Source organism: Globicephala melas, chromosome 8, assembly GCF_963455315.2.
Source record: "Globicephala melas chromosome 8, mGloMel1.2, whole genome shotgun sequence".
Taxonomy (NCBI): Eukaryota; Metazoa; Chordata; class Mammalia; order Artiodactyla; family Delphinidae; genus Globicephala; species Globicephala melas.
In genome coordinates this window covers 103,724,999-103,740,082 of record NC_083321.1, presented here as the reverse complement: position 1 = coordinate 103,740,082, position 15,084 = coordinate 103,724,999, and the positions used below count along the sequence as shown (strand labels likewise).

Sequence of the window (15,084 nt, the reverse complement as noted above, 5' to 3'; positions counted from 1 at the left end):
TTACCAGAAGTGAGTGGGAGCTGGCACGAGGGCGGGGCCAGTAGGACAAGGCTTTCACTAGTCAAGATCTGGCTCATCTGGACACCAAAGTAAACTAGGGGTTAGAGCGCTATACGTGATAAACAATACAAGAAGCGGAGGAGAATCTATCCTGAAGCTAAAAAATAATCTCAAAATAATTTATAAGAAGAGAAGGAAAGCTGTGCTTTACAGAAAAACACCAGCTAAGAAATACAGAAGAAATGACACAATAAGTCATATTTCACACCTACCACAGCAATAACCGATACACGCAAGAATCATCAACAGATGCTAAAAACCACTGGGTAACAAGATAGCCACACTGGGACTTCCCTCCTGGTCCAGTGGTTAAGCCCGGGTTCGACCCCTGGTCAGGGAACTAGATCCCGCTTGCGGCAACTAAAAGAAAAGATCCCACATGCCGCAACTAAAGATCCTGCACGCGGCAAGGAAGATCCCGCATGCCGCAACTAAGACCTGGTGCAGCCAAATAAATAAATACATAAATATTAAAAAAAAGATATACACACCAATTCAAAGCATCACCCAAGAGTCATAACCAACGGGGGAAGCACCTTTATAAGTACTGATAGACACCACCCTAACCAAGTAATCAGACTTTTCTCCAAATCGTCACCACTGATGGGGTATTATGTACTTCCTGAGGACACATCACCTATGCAGTGTTTCCTGACCAGAAAAAAAAAAAATGTAACCTAACTCTAATCATGAAACAACAACCAAAAACAACCAGATCGAGAGACATTCTGCAAAATAACATCCTGGACTTTTCAAAAACGTACTGCCATTAAAGAACAAAAATTAAAAGGCTGGGAGAGACCGTTCTACATTTTAAAGAGACGAGTCAAAACTAATGACTTAAAACAAAGCATATCCCTTGACTGGATCCTACATTTTTTAAAAACCTATAAATACTGGGAGAACTGGAGGAATCTGAAATGCGGACCATATGCCAGCTAACAGTGCTACGTCAGTGCGATCGTTTCCGGATGCGATAACCGTATGGTGGTTACATGGGAGGGTTTCCCTGTTCTTGGGAGACGCCGCCTGCCGTCCTCGGGGAAGAAGTGCCACGATGGCTGCGCCTAACTCGGAAATGGCTCAGAAAGGGGTACGTGAACGTCTAGTGAAGCACAGCTTAGCAGTGATCTGTGTGCTCGAGCCCGCCGATGAGTACTGTGTCCGACAGCAGAAGGAATCTGAGAAGACTTCAGTGTCAGTCACCAGAGAGGGCCTGGAACTTCCAGAAGACAAAGAAGAGAAACAAAAGCAGGACAAGAAAAGACAGTGTGAAAACTCCACAAGGTCATGAAGGACCTCTTGGAGAAAAAAAAGCCCCAAAGCTGGTCGTGTCGAGCCGACTGGTGACATCCCCGTGCTGCATCGTCACAAGCACATCAGCTGGACAGCAAACACAGAAAGAATGGTGAAGGCCCAAGCGTTAAGAGGCAACTCAGCAGCGATGGGTTAGATGGCGGCAAAGAAACACCTGCAGATAAACCCTGGCCATTCCGTCAAGACCTAAGGCAAAAGGCAGAGGTCGACACAGCCGACCACGCCAAGCACTCTTCTGGCGCCCGACGTGTTACGTCTTCTTATCCCCCAGCCGGTCAAGGTGGTCTTGGGCCACCGTCTGAACCCAGCAGCCCATGCCCTTGACCACGAGATGCCACCTCTCGGTAACACCCTGGGATCGCTTGCTGACTCAGAAATGTGTCCAAAGTACCTGCACTCCAGGTCCTGGCACACTTCCTCCCTGCCTGTCCCTGCTCACAACCCTCCCTTTGTCTGGAAGGTCTGAGTCACCTGGTCCACTGACACCCTCACGTTTCAACAGCAGACCAGACACCCTGCCCATAAAGGCACTCCTAGCAGCCACCCTCCCTAGCACTCAGGGGAGCTCTAACCCACACACTGGGCCCTCGGCAGCCTCCCCCCAGCTCTGGCACAGCCCTTACTACGTGCACATGTGTATGGCAACTTGTCCCCCTACCCTGGGACGTCTGGAAGTGCAGGGACCAAGTCTAATTCAGCTTTCTCTCCCGGTGCCAATGGTAGCAATGGCTGTTGAGGGCATTAATGGGCAGAAGTAAGACTGCTGAGCAGGAGAAGATGAAGGAAAAGGAAATGAGAAATGAAAAGGTGAAGCAAGGGAAAGAGGAAGAAGCCGGGCAGGGCCCAGGGGCAGGTGCTTCAGGAAGTCCACGCACATCCCAGCTCACCCTGCAGACGGGGCTAGGAACAGGGACGGTGGCGGCTGTGTGGGTGCAGAGGACCCAGATCTTGGTTTCTTCTCACAGAATGCCTAGTTCTAGGGCTGGACCAGGAAAATACAGGATGAGCCTAGAGTACCAGGTGGTGTCCGAAAGCAAGGAGGTGGCTCAGAAAAACAAAAGAATGGGGGCATGTCCTAGGGAGCCGGGCGCCAGCCTGGAGAGCTCTCAGTGGTCGGCTCTGGAATAATCTAGCGACAGTAAACAACACGGTATTGGATTACAACCCGAAATATAAATATATGCACGAGTCCCTACAAACATAAATAGATGATTAAATAAATACATGGGAGAGAGGGACAAAGCTTCCTTACAAAGCAATTCCACACTGACTCATTTTCAAAGAATAGAGTACAGAAGGGGGAAACACTTCCGAGTGGAGAGAGCAGTCATCACCATCTTAACCAGATGACCGAGATGAGCTGAGTATCACCAGAGATAAGCCACGTTGACATCATTTACCTGCTGATACAACGTGACTTTCTTCCAAACACTCATGACCCCAGTCTAATCACGAGAACAACCTCAGATGCATCCAGATGGGGGCACTCTACAGGGCCCCTGGCCTCCAGACTGTCCAGGTCACGAAAAACACACAAAGACTGAGAAATCGTCCCGAACCAGAGGAGACTGGGGGGACAGGACAACAGACACAAAGGGGGCACCTGGACAAACTCCTGCAGCAGAAAGGATGCTGGTGTGAAACCGGTGCCAGGGAGCCTGCGGGGGAGCCCAGGGGGAGCCCCGAGGCAGCCCGGAGGCAAGTTCCTAGTAAGGGACCGTGAGTTTCTCGTTTCTCGGTGCTGACAAAAGCAGCATGATAACATCAAGGGAAATTGGGCGGGGATATGGGGAAATTGCGTCCTATCTTTGCAACTTGTCCACACTCCAAAATGATAAGTTCATTCTAAAAATTCTGAAGTAAGCTCCCATCACCCCAAGAAGAAAGCGGGTCGCTTCTGCCCAGAGTGGAGTGGAGTGTGACAGAGTGAGAAGAGCGGGGCAGGCTGGACCAGGCTGCACTTCACCAGCCCAGCAGCGCCCGGGGTCCACCACTGACCCCACTCCCCCCAAGCCTCTGCTGTTACATCACCCCCAGCACGTGCACCTGTCTGACCGGCCCCAGTGTCTGGCCTTAGGCCTACATCATGCTATGGGTCCTGTCTGTCCCGGAAGTCCATGGTGGTCCCGCTCTCTCTTGGCCAAGGGGCGACCGTGGCACCCTGGGTCCCCTTCCCACGCAGCTGCCCGTGGCAGGAGGGCAGGCGCCCGGCAGGAAGGCCCTGGGTGAGGGGGACCCCTGTGCCCGAGTCTCCAGGAGCAAGCTGTCCCCTCAGTCCCCCTCCCGCAGCCGATGGCCAGAGGGCCTGGGCGGGCTGGACCTAAGTCAGAAAGAGCCCCGGCGCTGGGCCACCTGCTCCTGCTAAGCCTGGCCCTGCCCACCCGCCCTGAGAGGCCGGCATGGCCCGGTGGCATGCTTGGTGCCCCTCCCTGCACCGGGCTCGGGTCTGCCGTGGACCTGAGGCTACGATGGGCTGAGCACCTACTGTGCGCCAGGCACGGGCTCAGCGCTTCAGGTGCGTCCCCGCGCTCCCTTCTCACACCTCTCAGCGTAAAAATCACAGCGTCACCATCAGCACCCAGGAGCCTGAGGCCTAGGAAGGTGAATAACTCGCCCACGGTGGCCTGGCAAGCCAGGGCCAGGCGGTGAATGAAAGGGTCCCGAGGGGTCTCCACCGTGCAGAGGCTGACCGCACCGGCTCTGGAATCCACACACGTGGGCCCCAGTCTGGCTCTGCCTCTTAAAAGCTGTACCACCTCAGGCAAATGTCCTTACCTCTCTGACCCTCCGTTTCTGTAAAACGGGGACGTGTTCAGACCCGTCTGCCTGGGCTGTTAGGAGAGGCACTGAGATCCCGCTGGACAAGAGGGGCACCCAATAAACACTCATTTTTATTACTTCTGTTATTAAGCCCCATCCTGGGGGGTCTGCCACCCCTCCAGTCCCGGCCCTGCCTCACCTGGGCACAACTCACAGACACAGGGCCTTTCCACCCCAGGAAACATGGAGGGGCGCCCCACTTAGGGCCGGCACGAGGCCTCCCCGCTCCGGCCCATGGCGTACCTGAATCCTCTGTGGTTGACGAAGCAGTGGGCGGCGGACACCATCCAGCTGGGGGAGATGAGGGAAGCCCCACACACGTGGCCCTGGCCCCGGGCGTGGAGGCTCACCTGCCAGGGCCACTCACCTTCGTCCGCGTTCTCACCCCCGACAACCCGAGACTGCCTGGAGAATGACCGCAGCCCACAGTCTGGGAGGGGCAGAGACGGGAGTCACAGTGGGGCACCAGCCCCGCCACTGGAGCAGCAGCCGGGGCAGCCACCTGGCCCCTCTCCCTGCCCCCAAATTCAAAACCCTCACTCCCCACCTCCCGCTCCTGCACAGGGGCCTTCAGACATCTGATGGTTAGCTTAGATTTAATTTGGGTGTCATTTGCCCAGACTTTCTTGTTGCATGCGGAAGGACACAGCTCTGAGGGAAGAGCAATGGGTGACGTGAAGTCACAGAACAGCTGCTGCTTTGCTCACATGTAACCTACGGCCAGCGCTTCTGAAATACACAAGAGGCTGCAAATTAAAGTATGGGCGGGGTGGGGACAAAACTCTGCCGAGGGCTCCAGTACTTGCCCCTGTGGCCAGGTCTACAGAGCGGGGGTCAGCCCAGCACCGCAGCCAGGACACCAGCCCTGCCACAGAGGCCCTGACGTACTAGCTGCCCTGGGCCTTGCCTCCAGGACCAGAACTGCCTGTGAGGCAGTGCCTGGGTGCCAATCAGCAAAGTTATCCTTTCCTCCAGGCAGACACACCCTCTCACCAGGGCAGAGCTGGGTGAGTGAAGCGCTGACATAATGCCCACCTCCGTATGCGCCTTGCACAGTGAACAACCTGCACAACTGTATGCGGCAGCCCTGCTCACCACAGTCCTTCTCATCCGAGCCATCGATACAGTCCTTCTTCCCATCACACTCGGGGTTGCCCTTGCTCACACAGAGCCCGTCGAGGCAGCGGTAGGTGTGTTTGGTGCAGGTGACGGTGCTCACTGCTCACGGAGGAGGACGCAGGGGGAGGGAATCAATCTCTCTCCCGAACCCAGGCTGATGGTCCCTCCCCCTCACGCCCCTCTTGGGCCTGCCCCCTCATCCGCACCCGTGCCCAGCCGACACCCTTTCTCGCACACTCAGTGTGCAGGGCGGTCTGTGTGTGTTGAACTCTGGACCCGCTGCACGTGAGTGTGGCAGGCAAGCGCCCAAGGGAAGGGGGCGGGGCCTGGCCTCACCGTGGTCGCACTTGGCCTCATCGGACCCGTCCCCACAGTTGTCCTTCCCGTCACACTGCTGGCTCTGCGGGAGGCACTTCCCGTTGTTACACCTGAAGGTCTCGGGCGGGCAGCCTGGGAAAGCGCAAGGACTCAGCAGGGGCTGGCGGGTCAGCAGAGGGCCGCGGGGAGCCCAGCCGCCACCCCCCGCCCCACTCACTGCAGCCCTGCTCATCACTGCCGTCCTCGCAGTCCTTCACGGAGTCACAGACCCAGAAGAGGGGCTTGCAGAGCTTGTCCGTGCACGTGAACTGGTAGGTGGCGTTGCATTCTGGAGGGGCGAGGGGCCGCAGTTAGACACGAGGCTCACTCAGCACCCGCTCTTCCCAGGAGTTGGGGCACCGCGCTCCTGGGGACCACGTCCCGCCTGGCTGTGGAAGCTGACTCAGCACCGCCTGCTCCAAAGGGGGCCCCCAGGAGCCCGAGGAAAGGCGGCCTGTCGTCTGCCCCGGGCCGGGAACAACCTCCCCCACCGTCTCGGGCCATCCCGCCGCAGGGTCGGTGGCAGAAGTCGGGCACAGCAAGGGCAGAGGATGCCCGGGTCTGGCAGCCCCGACTCACGGCAGTGGAGCTCGTCGCTGTGGTCGGTGCAGTCAGCCCAGCCGTCACAGCGCAGCTCCTCCTGGATACACCGCCCTGTGTTACACATGAACCTGCCCGGGCACGCTGCAGAGAGACAGGGCAGGCCTCAAGTCCACGACCCCCAGCCCCGCCTCCAGCTCAGAGGAGCGAGGCTGCAGCTGGGGGTCTCCAGGTCCGCTGAGCTGTGACAAGGGGCTTCCTACAGCTAGCGGGCGAGGGCCAGTCGAGGTCCCTCCCCCTCCCCCCATGACCAAACCCCGGGAAGCCCCGGGCAGAGTGGAGAGAGGCTGGCGGGTGTGCATGCAGTTCTACTGCCCCGTGTCCTTGGTCAGCCACATCCCCGAGCGCCAGGCTCCCTGTCAGCAAGTCGCAGCAGCAGCAGCTCTGCAGACGGCTGATGTGTCCCACCCCAGTGTCACACGGCATCACCGGCTTCCCTTAATTCTAAGACATTTTCCACATTCCGAGGTTTCTGAAATTGGAATGTGTCTGACAACTGATGTCATCAGGCAGATAACAAAATGGAGAGGAGGCCGTTGTCACTTTTCTGCACAGGTAGCTCAGTCACTTAACAAAGCGGTTTGTTCATCTAATTACACTTCTGGCGGTGAGTCGTGTAGTTGAATTTGTACTTAAATTTGGACGTTTGTGTGCAGTAAAAGTGACTTCCAAAAGGTTATTCTAGGATGCAGGGTGGAAACAAAATAATCACCATGGACGTGGAAGAACTGGTATTCACAGCGGACAGTGAAATTAAAGGTCACGGAAACTGCCAGACCTCTTCCGTAGAGATCACAGAATTTCCAAAGCTAGGAGTAGTTAGTGTGATGACTCAAGCCCCAGTATGTTCTAATGTGTCTCAAAAGCATGCTGTTAATCCTATAGGTGCTCAAAGACACACAGAGACAAGCACAGATTCTCAAAGTGATGCAGAACCATAGGGACAATAGACCAAAGGAACTCGGGGGTCCTCGGCCTGAGATGCCGCACCCGGGGACCACAGGACACGGTGTGTGCCGGCATTCACTGTCGGCCTTTTTTCACGAGTGCATCTAAGGTAGCCTTTTTTTTCCCCGCAGAAAGCTACTACAGCAACTGATAATGCATCCTACCGGCCCCGGTGGCCTAGAGTCAGGAGAGCACAGCGCTAATAAAATGCAGAACAGAGAGCTCATCGCGGGCCCGCCCTCCAGCCAGGCCCCGCCTCCCGAGCGTGTCACTCACGGTCACTGGCGTCGTAGGACAGGTACTCGGCCAGGAACCCGGTGTCCGTGTAGGACTGGTCCGAGTGGAAGTGGACGGTGATCTTGCTGCTGCCGCTGCTCACGACAAACTGGGGCCTCTCTCCACAGTACCTGGGGGCGGCAGGGGCCTCAGCGGGAGGAAGAGGACCCGCCCCGGGGCTGGGGCAGCCCCCCTCCCCCTCCCCCGACACCCACCTCTCCCCGTTGATCTCCACGTAGTCCTTGGAGCAGGAGCCCAGGGGGACGTTGGGCTCCAGCAAGAAGAAGGCTTTGAAGTGCACCTTCACATTTTGGTTGTCGGGCACCTGGGGAGAGAGATGCTGCTGACCTTCTGTGCCGCTTCGCTCCTTCCTAAGTCCGGGGTGGCCCGTGGCAGCCACGGGGCCAGGACCATGGCGGGAGCACGGCTGCCGGGTTCTTCCCTCCGGCCCACGGGGGCAGTAAGGACGTGGCAGGAGGGATCCGAGCTCCATGCTTGGAAGACCTTCCAGACTTGCAAACAGCGAGACACACTATTACGTTACTAAAGAAGGCTGGAAATTCCCCCCCCATCATCGACTGGACGGCGTGAGGTGTCCCGTCGGCAAGACGCCTGTCTCCTGCCGTCCAGCAAGCGCGTCCTCTGAGTGTCACTCAGCCTTTGGCCTCGTCCCAACGGCTCCTCTAAGAGGCCGGCGCCCCTGCTCTCACGTTGCCCAGAGCGAGCCACGGCCAGAGAGGGAAGTCCCGGGCCCAGGTCCCTCCGTCACGTCAGGCGCCGGCCAGGAGGCGGGTGTGAGCCCGGGTCTGCTGGATGCTGCCCGAACCTGCCCCGCCTGCGGCCTCCATACTTGCACCTTAGGGGAGGCTGGAGGCACTCATCGTGCTTTCTCCTGGTGCCCTGGAGCATCCCTCCCCCTCCCTGTCCCTTGTCCCCCCCACCTTCTCTAGCCGCCTCCGCCCCCCCATCACAGCGCCTACCTCGATGTTCCAGGTGCAGTTGATGTTGGGCGGGTAGTGGGCTGGATAGTAGGGGCTGCTAAATGTGCCCTGGGCTGCATGCAAGTCGCCTCCACAGCCTGAAAGGAAGGGGAGGGGGGAGGGCGTGAGGACCAAGGGCCCAGGCAGGCCGAGAGCCCTGAGGAGCTGGCCAGCCTCCCTCAAGCTCCTGCCTGGGCACCAGACACTCCATGACCAGGACAGCCTGAGCGTCAAATGTGGTCCTGAGGCTTGTCCCCTCCTGGGCTGCCCCTTACTGCTCATCCGAGGCAACTGGAAGACCGTGGCCTCGAAGCCGGGGTGTCGGCGCTCGGTGTTGGTCACCAGCGTGACGAGCAGGACGTTCTGGGAGGAGAGGAAGGTCAGGTTGTAGGAGGGAGGGTATGAGCCACACAGCCTGCGGGGCAGAAGGGCGGGCGTTATGAGCGCACAGAACCCAGCAGAGGGGCCGAGGGTGGGGTCCCAAAGCCCTCCCCACACAGGCAACCAGCTACCTGAGTAAGGATCTCCTCAAAAGACTGTCTCTGTTTATAACAGCAAGAACTCAGAAACACTGAACGCCTAACAGTAGAGGACTCATTAAACACACTATGGACCAAATAATAGCAACAACAGCAGTAGTAACGGCATCAACTACCAACACTTACTAGGAACACGCCAGGCACTGTCCTTAGTGCTTCTGTATCCATTAACTCAGGTATTCGTCACAACAACCATTAAATACTATTATCCCCATTTTACAGATAAGGAAACAGAGGCAAAACAGGTGAAGTAACTTACCCAAGACTGCACAGTTAATAAGTGGCAGGACTAAACGAAAAGACAACGCATGGAATGGGAGAAAATATTTGCAAACGATGCGACCAACAAGGGATTAATCTCCAAAATATATAAATACAAACAGCTCATGCAGCTCAATATCAAAAAAACCAAACAACCCAATCAAAAAATGGGCAGAAGATCTAAATAGACATTTCTCCAAAGAAGACATACAGATGGCCAAAAAGCATATGAAAGGATGCTCAACATCGATAATTATTAGAGAAACGCAAATCAAAACCACAATGAGCTATCACCTCACACCAGTCAGAATGGCCATCATCAAAAAGTCTACAGACAAGAAATGCTGGAGAGGGTGTAGAGAAAAGGGAATCGTCCTGCACTGTTGGTGGGAATGTAAACTGGTGCAGCCACTATGGAGAACAGTATGGAGGTTCCTCAAGAAACTAAAAATAGAATTACCATATGATCCAGCAATCCCACTCCTGGGCATATATCCAGAGAACACCATAATTCAAAAAGATATATGCACCCCAATGTTCATAGTAGCACTATTACAATAGCCAGGACATGGAAGCAACCTAAATGTCCATTGACAGATAAATGGATAAAGAAGATGTGGTACATATAAACAATGGGATATTACTCAGCCATAAAAAGGAATGAAATAATGCTATTTGCAGCAACATGGATCGACCTAGAGATTACCATACTAAGTGAAGAAAAAGAAAGACAAATATCATACAATATCGCCTATATGTGGACTCTAAAAAAAATGATACAAACGAACTTATTTACAAAACAGAAACAGACTCACATACATAGAAAACAAACCTATGGCTGCCAAAGGGGGAAGGGGAGGAGGGATATATTAAGAGGTTGGGATTGACATATACACACTACTCTATATGAAGTAGATGATCAACAAGGACCTACTGTATAGCACAGGGAACTCTACTCAATACTCTGAAATAACCTATATGGGAAAAGAATCTGAAAAAGAATAGACATAAGTATATGTATAACTGAATCACTTTGCTGTACACCTGAAACTAACACAACATTGTAAATCAACTATACTCCAATATAAAATTTAAAAATAAAATTAAAGTTTAAAATTTTTTTTAATTTAAGAGTCAATAAATAAAGAAATGGAGAAAAGAAATCTCCTCCCCTCAAAAAAAAAATGGTGGTCCACTTCACTGGACCACCAGGGGAGTGTCAGGGGACTTCCCTGGTGGTCCAGTGGTTAAGACTCCGTGCTTCCAGCGCAGGGGGCATGGGTTCAATCCCTGGTTGGGGAACTAAGATCCCACATGCTGTGCGGTGCAGCCAAAAAAAGAAAAAAGAAAAAGAAAAAAATGTGGCAGGCCTGAAATTCAGACTCAGCACTCAGGCTCCAGAGGCCTCAGGGCCAAAGAGCATGTCATGTGCACTAAGCAACGCCACAGCCTGCAGCCATTACCAGTGACAGTCAGAGACACGCTACTCACCTGGGAAGATGATCCTAACATACGCCATCTTTACAAAGCACATAACAAGACCACGTGTGCCACATAACCCTTTTTTAAAAATAAATACACAAACCTACACATAGCAAAAAATTCTATAAGAACGTGCAACACACGTTTAACAGTGATTATTTCCAGATAGGAAGACTATGAGTGGCGTCTGTCCTCTTCGTGCTTGTCTGTTCTCCACCCTGCCGCCCAGGACCAGGTATTCATTTGTTGTACAGTCAATCAGTTAGAGAAACAGAAAGAAACCCTGCATGAAAAGGGTGTTTAGACCGAAGTCCTGGCTGTGAAGCTGTGGCGGCAGATGGCTCCCTCCTGGTTTGGGCCTGAAGTTCAGACCTTATTAGCTGTGAAACGTGTGCCCGGCTCATTTCCACAGGCAGCAGTGGGAGGCTCTGGTCCACTGAGTCGGGAGCGGCAGGGGGAGCCGAGTGAAGGCAGGTCACCCCCACCAGCAGCCTCCGATTCACCTCGGCACCCTCAGCAGGTGCAGTATGCCTTTTCTTAATTGAAGTACAGCTGATTTACAATGTTTCAGGTGTACGGCAAACTGATTCAGTTATACGTAGATATATTCTCTTTCAGATTTTTCCATTGTAGGTTATTACAAGATATTGAAAATAGTTCTCTGTGCTCTACAGGAGGTCCTTGTTTATCTATTTCATATATAGTAGTGTGTACCTGCTATCTATGCCTTTTTATTTACTATAACCTCAATGCTTTGATACCTGGGGCTTGCTGACCTGGAAAGGCAGCCCCACCCCCCAGGGCTAGCCAATCCCTGGAGACAGTAAAGACTGGGGTGAGACTTTCACAGGCAGACTAACTAATCCAGAGCCCACACCCCGACACCTTCTCTGTGGAGGTCCCCTGCTCCAGGCCACTCTCCATCTACCCTGATGTACCAGACGACTGGAGACAGCCCTAGGGCCCAGAGCCCACTGGAGTTATTCAAACCAGCCGGTCCGAAGGTGCTGCCCTGCCCTGCTTTGCCTTTCCTGGAGAATCTACAGCAAGGGCTCTTACCCACGTTTTCCTCCAGCCCCCTCTGCCTCCTGATGACCCTGGTGCTTCCCCATATGGCCCTGTGTGGCCCCATCTTTTCAGCTGTTGACCTCACTATCACTGAGTAACAACGAGACCTTCATTTACAACAGCAGGTGGAGGAATTCCCTGGCGGTCCAGGGGTTAGGACTCGGCACATCCACTGCCAGGGCCTGGGTTCAATCCCTGGTCGGGGAACTAAGATCCCACAAGTCTCGAGGAAAGAAAGAGAGAAAGAGAGAAAAAAAGGAAGGAAGGGAGGAAGGGAGGAAGGAAGGAAGGAAGGAAGGAAGGAAGGGAGGAAGGGAGGAGGGAGGGAGGGAGGGAGGGAGGAGGGGGAGGGGAGGGAAGGAGGGAGAGGGAGAGGGAGGAGGGAGAGGGAGAGGGAGGAGGGAGAGGGAGAGGGAGAGGGAGGAGGGAGAGGGAGGAGGGAGGAGGGAGAGGGAGAGGGAGGAGGGAGGAGGGAGGAGGGAGAGGGAGAGGGAGAGGGATACAACAGCAGGTGGCACCTCCACTCCGGCAGGTAAAAGACAGGTGAAGGAGTGCCCAGCATCTAGGGACCTGTGGGCCTCCAGCATCCTTGCCCAGGCTGACAGTCACCTCTGAGATGCTCCCCTGCAGCTCGGGCCGAGGACCACGCCACGCCTGCTCTCTGCTGCCTGCAAGCTGGCAGCGGCCTGAACCTCCAGCCTCCACTGCAGTCATTCCGGAGGCCCAGCCTATCACGGGCAGCCGCCAGGCTCCCGCTGCCCACCTCCACTTGCCCGGGACACTCACTGCACCACAGTCCGGGGTTCCACGGGGCTCAGGGTGTCATACACAGTGACCAGGTCACTGCCACTTTCATCACAGGTCGCGACATCGAAGCTGCGGAAGGTGAGGCTCAGTGTGGAGTCAGCGTCCCCCCGCAGGGTCCACTGGCAGCGGGCGTGAGACGGGTAGGGGCTGTCGGGGAAGCCGGGCGTGGTGAAGCGGGTCGGCTCGCTGCCACGGGCGTGCAGGGCAAAGCTGCAGCTGTCTGTGTGGGGCAAGAGGATATGGGGCAGAGCTGGGCAGGGCCACGAGGGGAGCAACCAGGATCCCCGCCTGAGGTGGAGAGGCAGCCAGACCTGGCCCCTCTGAGGCGTCCCAGGCTGCTCTGGACCCGGGAGAGACTGGGAAGGGGGCTTCTCATGGCCCGGGAGAGGCAGAGGGATGTGCTGGCCATCACCACCATGTGACTCTGGGGGACCCCCCTGACTGAAGGGGCATCTGGCCACATACCCCCCGCCTCTCCTTTGGGAGGAGGGCGGATACTTACTGTCCTGGGTGCTCTGTACTGTTCTGGGGTCAGTGGCTGAAGAGCAAGAGGGAGAGTAAAGCATTTACTGATGCGTCTATTTCCGTATTCCTGCTTCCTTACTGCCCTAAAGGGAGGGGCCGGCCAGCAGGCAGTCTCCTCTCCTGGGCACTGGCCCTGGGATGCCCGCCCCGGCGCCCCTGCACTCACGGAAGGCCACCACTGAGGTCAGCACGAAGGAGCTCACGGCGCGGGCTCGGGGCGGCAGCGTGACCACGTGTTCCTGTGCCATGGCCTGCTCGGCCTCCTGCACCAGGTACTGGGGGATGCTGAACTCCGACCAGTAGTAGGCGATGATGCTGCCCTCGCTGGGGAGAGAGGGGCGAGCCTGAGGTGCCGGGGCCCACGCCCTCCCAGGTGCCCGCTGGAGATGGGGCAGGATTAAGGCCTCCCGAGGGGCCTCACCAAGAGACCTCCTCCAGGCCGGGCCGGCCCCCAGGCTCCTGTACGCCCACCCACCTGCTGATCCCTTGAGCCCGAGGCCTGGGCCTCTTCCTCTCACAGCCTCACGCCCAAGCAGACGTGCTGTGTTGCGGGGGGCAGTGCAGCTCAGGCTCACGAGCGGGAAGAATCCTGGAATGGAGTCTGGGTTCTGCCTCTAGCTTGGGCGCACTGAGCCGCAGCTTCTAGAGCCTGCTTCCTGAGCTTGAAAGGGGCTGACAATGCCACCTGCCGCACAGCACCCATAGGGATTCAGTCAGACTAGCAAAAGCAAAAGTACTTTGGAGATAAGGTCAGGACAAGGACTGGGGCCTTGGCTCTCTAGGCAGGACCTCGCGGCCGCATCACTCCGCAGGGCCCAGACGCTGCACCACAGCAGCGCCTTTCCGCCGGCCCTCCAGCACCCACCTGAAGGCGGTCACAGCTGACTTCCTGTAGTAGGGGCCCAGGACAGGGATCCCGCTGTATAAGAGCTTCAGCTGAGGGAAGGAGAGGAGGCTGATGGGGGTCCAGAGAGCGCCCATGACCCCGGGCCCCCACCCAGGCCGCTCCCTCCCTCCTGGGACCCGGGGCCCCTTCCCAGGTGCCCGGGAGCCCACATCGCACACCAGCCCAGGCATCTGGGAGCAGAGGGGAGCCTCCTTTCTGCTGGGCAAGGGTGCGCGTGCCAGAGACGACAGCAGGGCCTGGGCTCTGCCCAGGGACGGGACTCACCGCTTCCTTCACCTTCTTGGCCAGGTTTGCAAACTCAGTGGAGCTGGAGTTCTCATAGGCATCCAGGAAGTTCTCGTTCGTGATCCTCAGGTAGCCATTGAAGACCTTCTGAACCCGCACATTCCGGTCTGTGAGAGAACAGTGAAAGACGGCGGTCAGAGGAAGGGACACACGCCCTCCTGTCCCCCCACTGTCACAGCTGCCCTCAGCCACCCCGGGGGAGCAGACCCTGAGCCCCACCACCTCCCCGTGGGAGGAGCCCTCCTTTCCCTCCCCCCAAACCGCACCCTCCCTCCCTCCCGCTCACAGCAGGCGGCCCCGGGTGGGCCCCTGGAGGAGGGTCCACTCACACTGGAAGTGCCACGCCAGGAGCCCCGCCATGAGGGACAGCACCAGGAGGCCAGCCAGCACGGCTACGGGCACCACCCACCGCCGCGGGCCGTCCTTCTCCACCTTCCTGGCGTTGTTGGCCGGCAGGAACTCCACGCCTTCCTCAAAGCCATTCATGTTCTGAACAGAGAAATCAGTGCACTGCCGGTCAGAACCCCCGGCCTCGGGCAGAACCTCTCCACGCTGTCAGGTCCACCCAGGAAGGAAAAGCCAGGAGGAAGGAGCAGTGGCCTCCCCTCCACGCATCCCCAGGCACGTGCTGCTTAAGAACTGTGAGTTTAAATAATAGGGAAACAAACAGCCCACCTGACCCCGGTCGTTGAGGCTGTCAGCTACATGAATCATCTTTGACACAGGAGGATGC

The 15,084-nt window shown here is 56.3% G+C and overlaps 1 protein-coding gene across 4 annotated transcripts in view; it reads right to left on the bottom strand.

Annotated features, from left to right (window-relative positions):
• ST14 (ST14 transmembrane serine protease matriptase) overlaps nucleotides 1-15,084 on the bottom strand; it is a 39,760-nt gene that overhangs the window by 2,125 nt on the left and 22,551 nt on the right. For all 4 annotated transcript variants that reach the window (XM_070046224.1, XM_030841315.2, XM_060304302.1 and 1 more), the window contains exons 2-16: nucleotides 14,681-14,840; nucleotides 14,331-14,458; nucleotides 14,025-14,095; nucleotides 13,326-13,483; nucleotides 13,137-13,172; nucleotides 12,614-12,854; nucleotides 8,753-8,892; nucleotides 8,478-8,575; nucleotides 7,713-7,822; nucleotides 7,498-7,628; nucleotides 6,253-6,357; nucleotides 5,852-5,962; nucleotides 5,653-5,766; nucleotides 5,293-5,415; nucleotides 4,441-4,627 (exon numbers count right to left, since the gene is read on the bottom strand). In XM_070046224.1, the coding sequence (XP_069902325.1) occupies nucleotides 4,441-4,627; nucleotides 5,293-5,415; nucleotides 5,653-5,766; nucleotides 5,852-5,962; nucleotides 6,253-6,357; nucleotides 7,498-7,628; nucleotides 7,713-7,822; nucleotides 8,478-8,575; nucleotides 8,753-8,892; nucleotides 12,614-12,854; nucleotides 13,137-13,172; nucleotides 13,326-13,483; nucleotides 14,025-14,095; nucleotides 14,331-14,458; nucleotides 14,681-14,837 (1,910 nt within the window). In that variant the 5' untranslated portion in view covers nucleotides 14,838-14,840. The remainder of the gene's footprint in view (nucleotides 1-4,440; nucleotides 4,628-5,292; nucleotides 5,416-5,652; nucleotides 5,767-5,851; nucleotides 5,963-6,252; nucleotides 6,358-7,497; nucleotides 7,629-7,712; nucleotides 7,823-8,477; nucleotides 8,576-8,752; nucleotides 8,893-12,613; nucleotides 12,855-13,136; nucleotides 13,173-13,325; nucleotides 13,484-14,024; nucleotides 14,096-14,330; nucleotides 14,459-14,680; nucleotides 14,841-15,084) is intronic.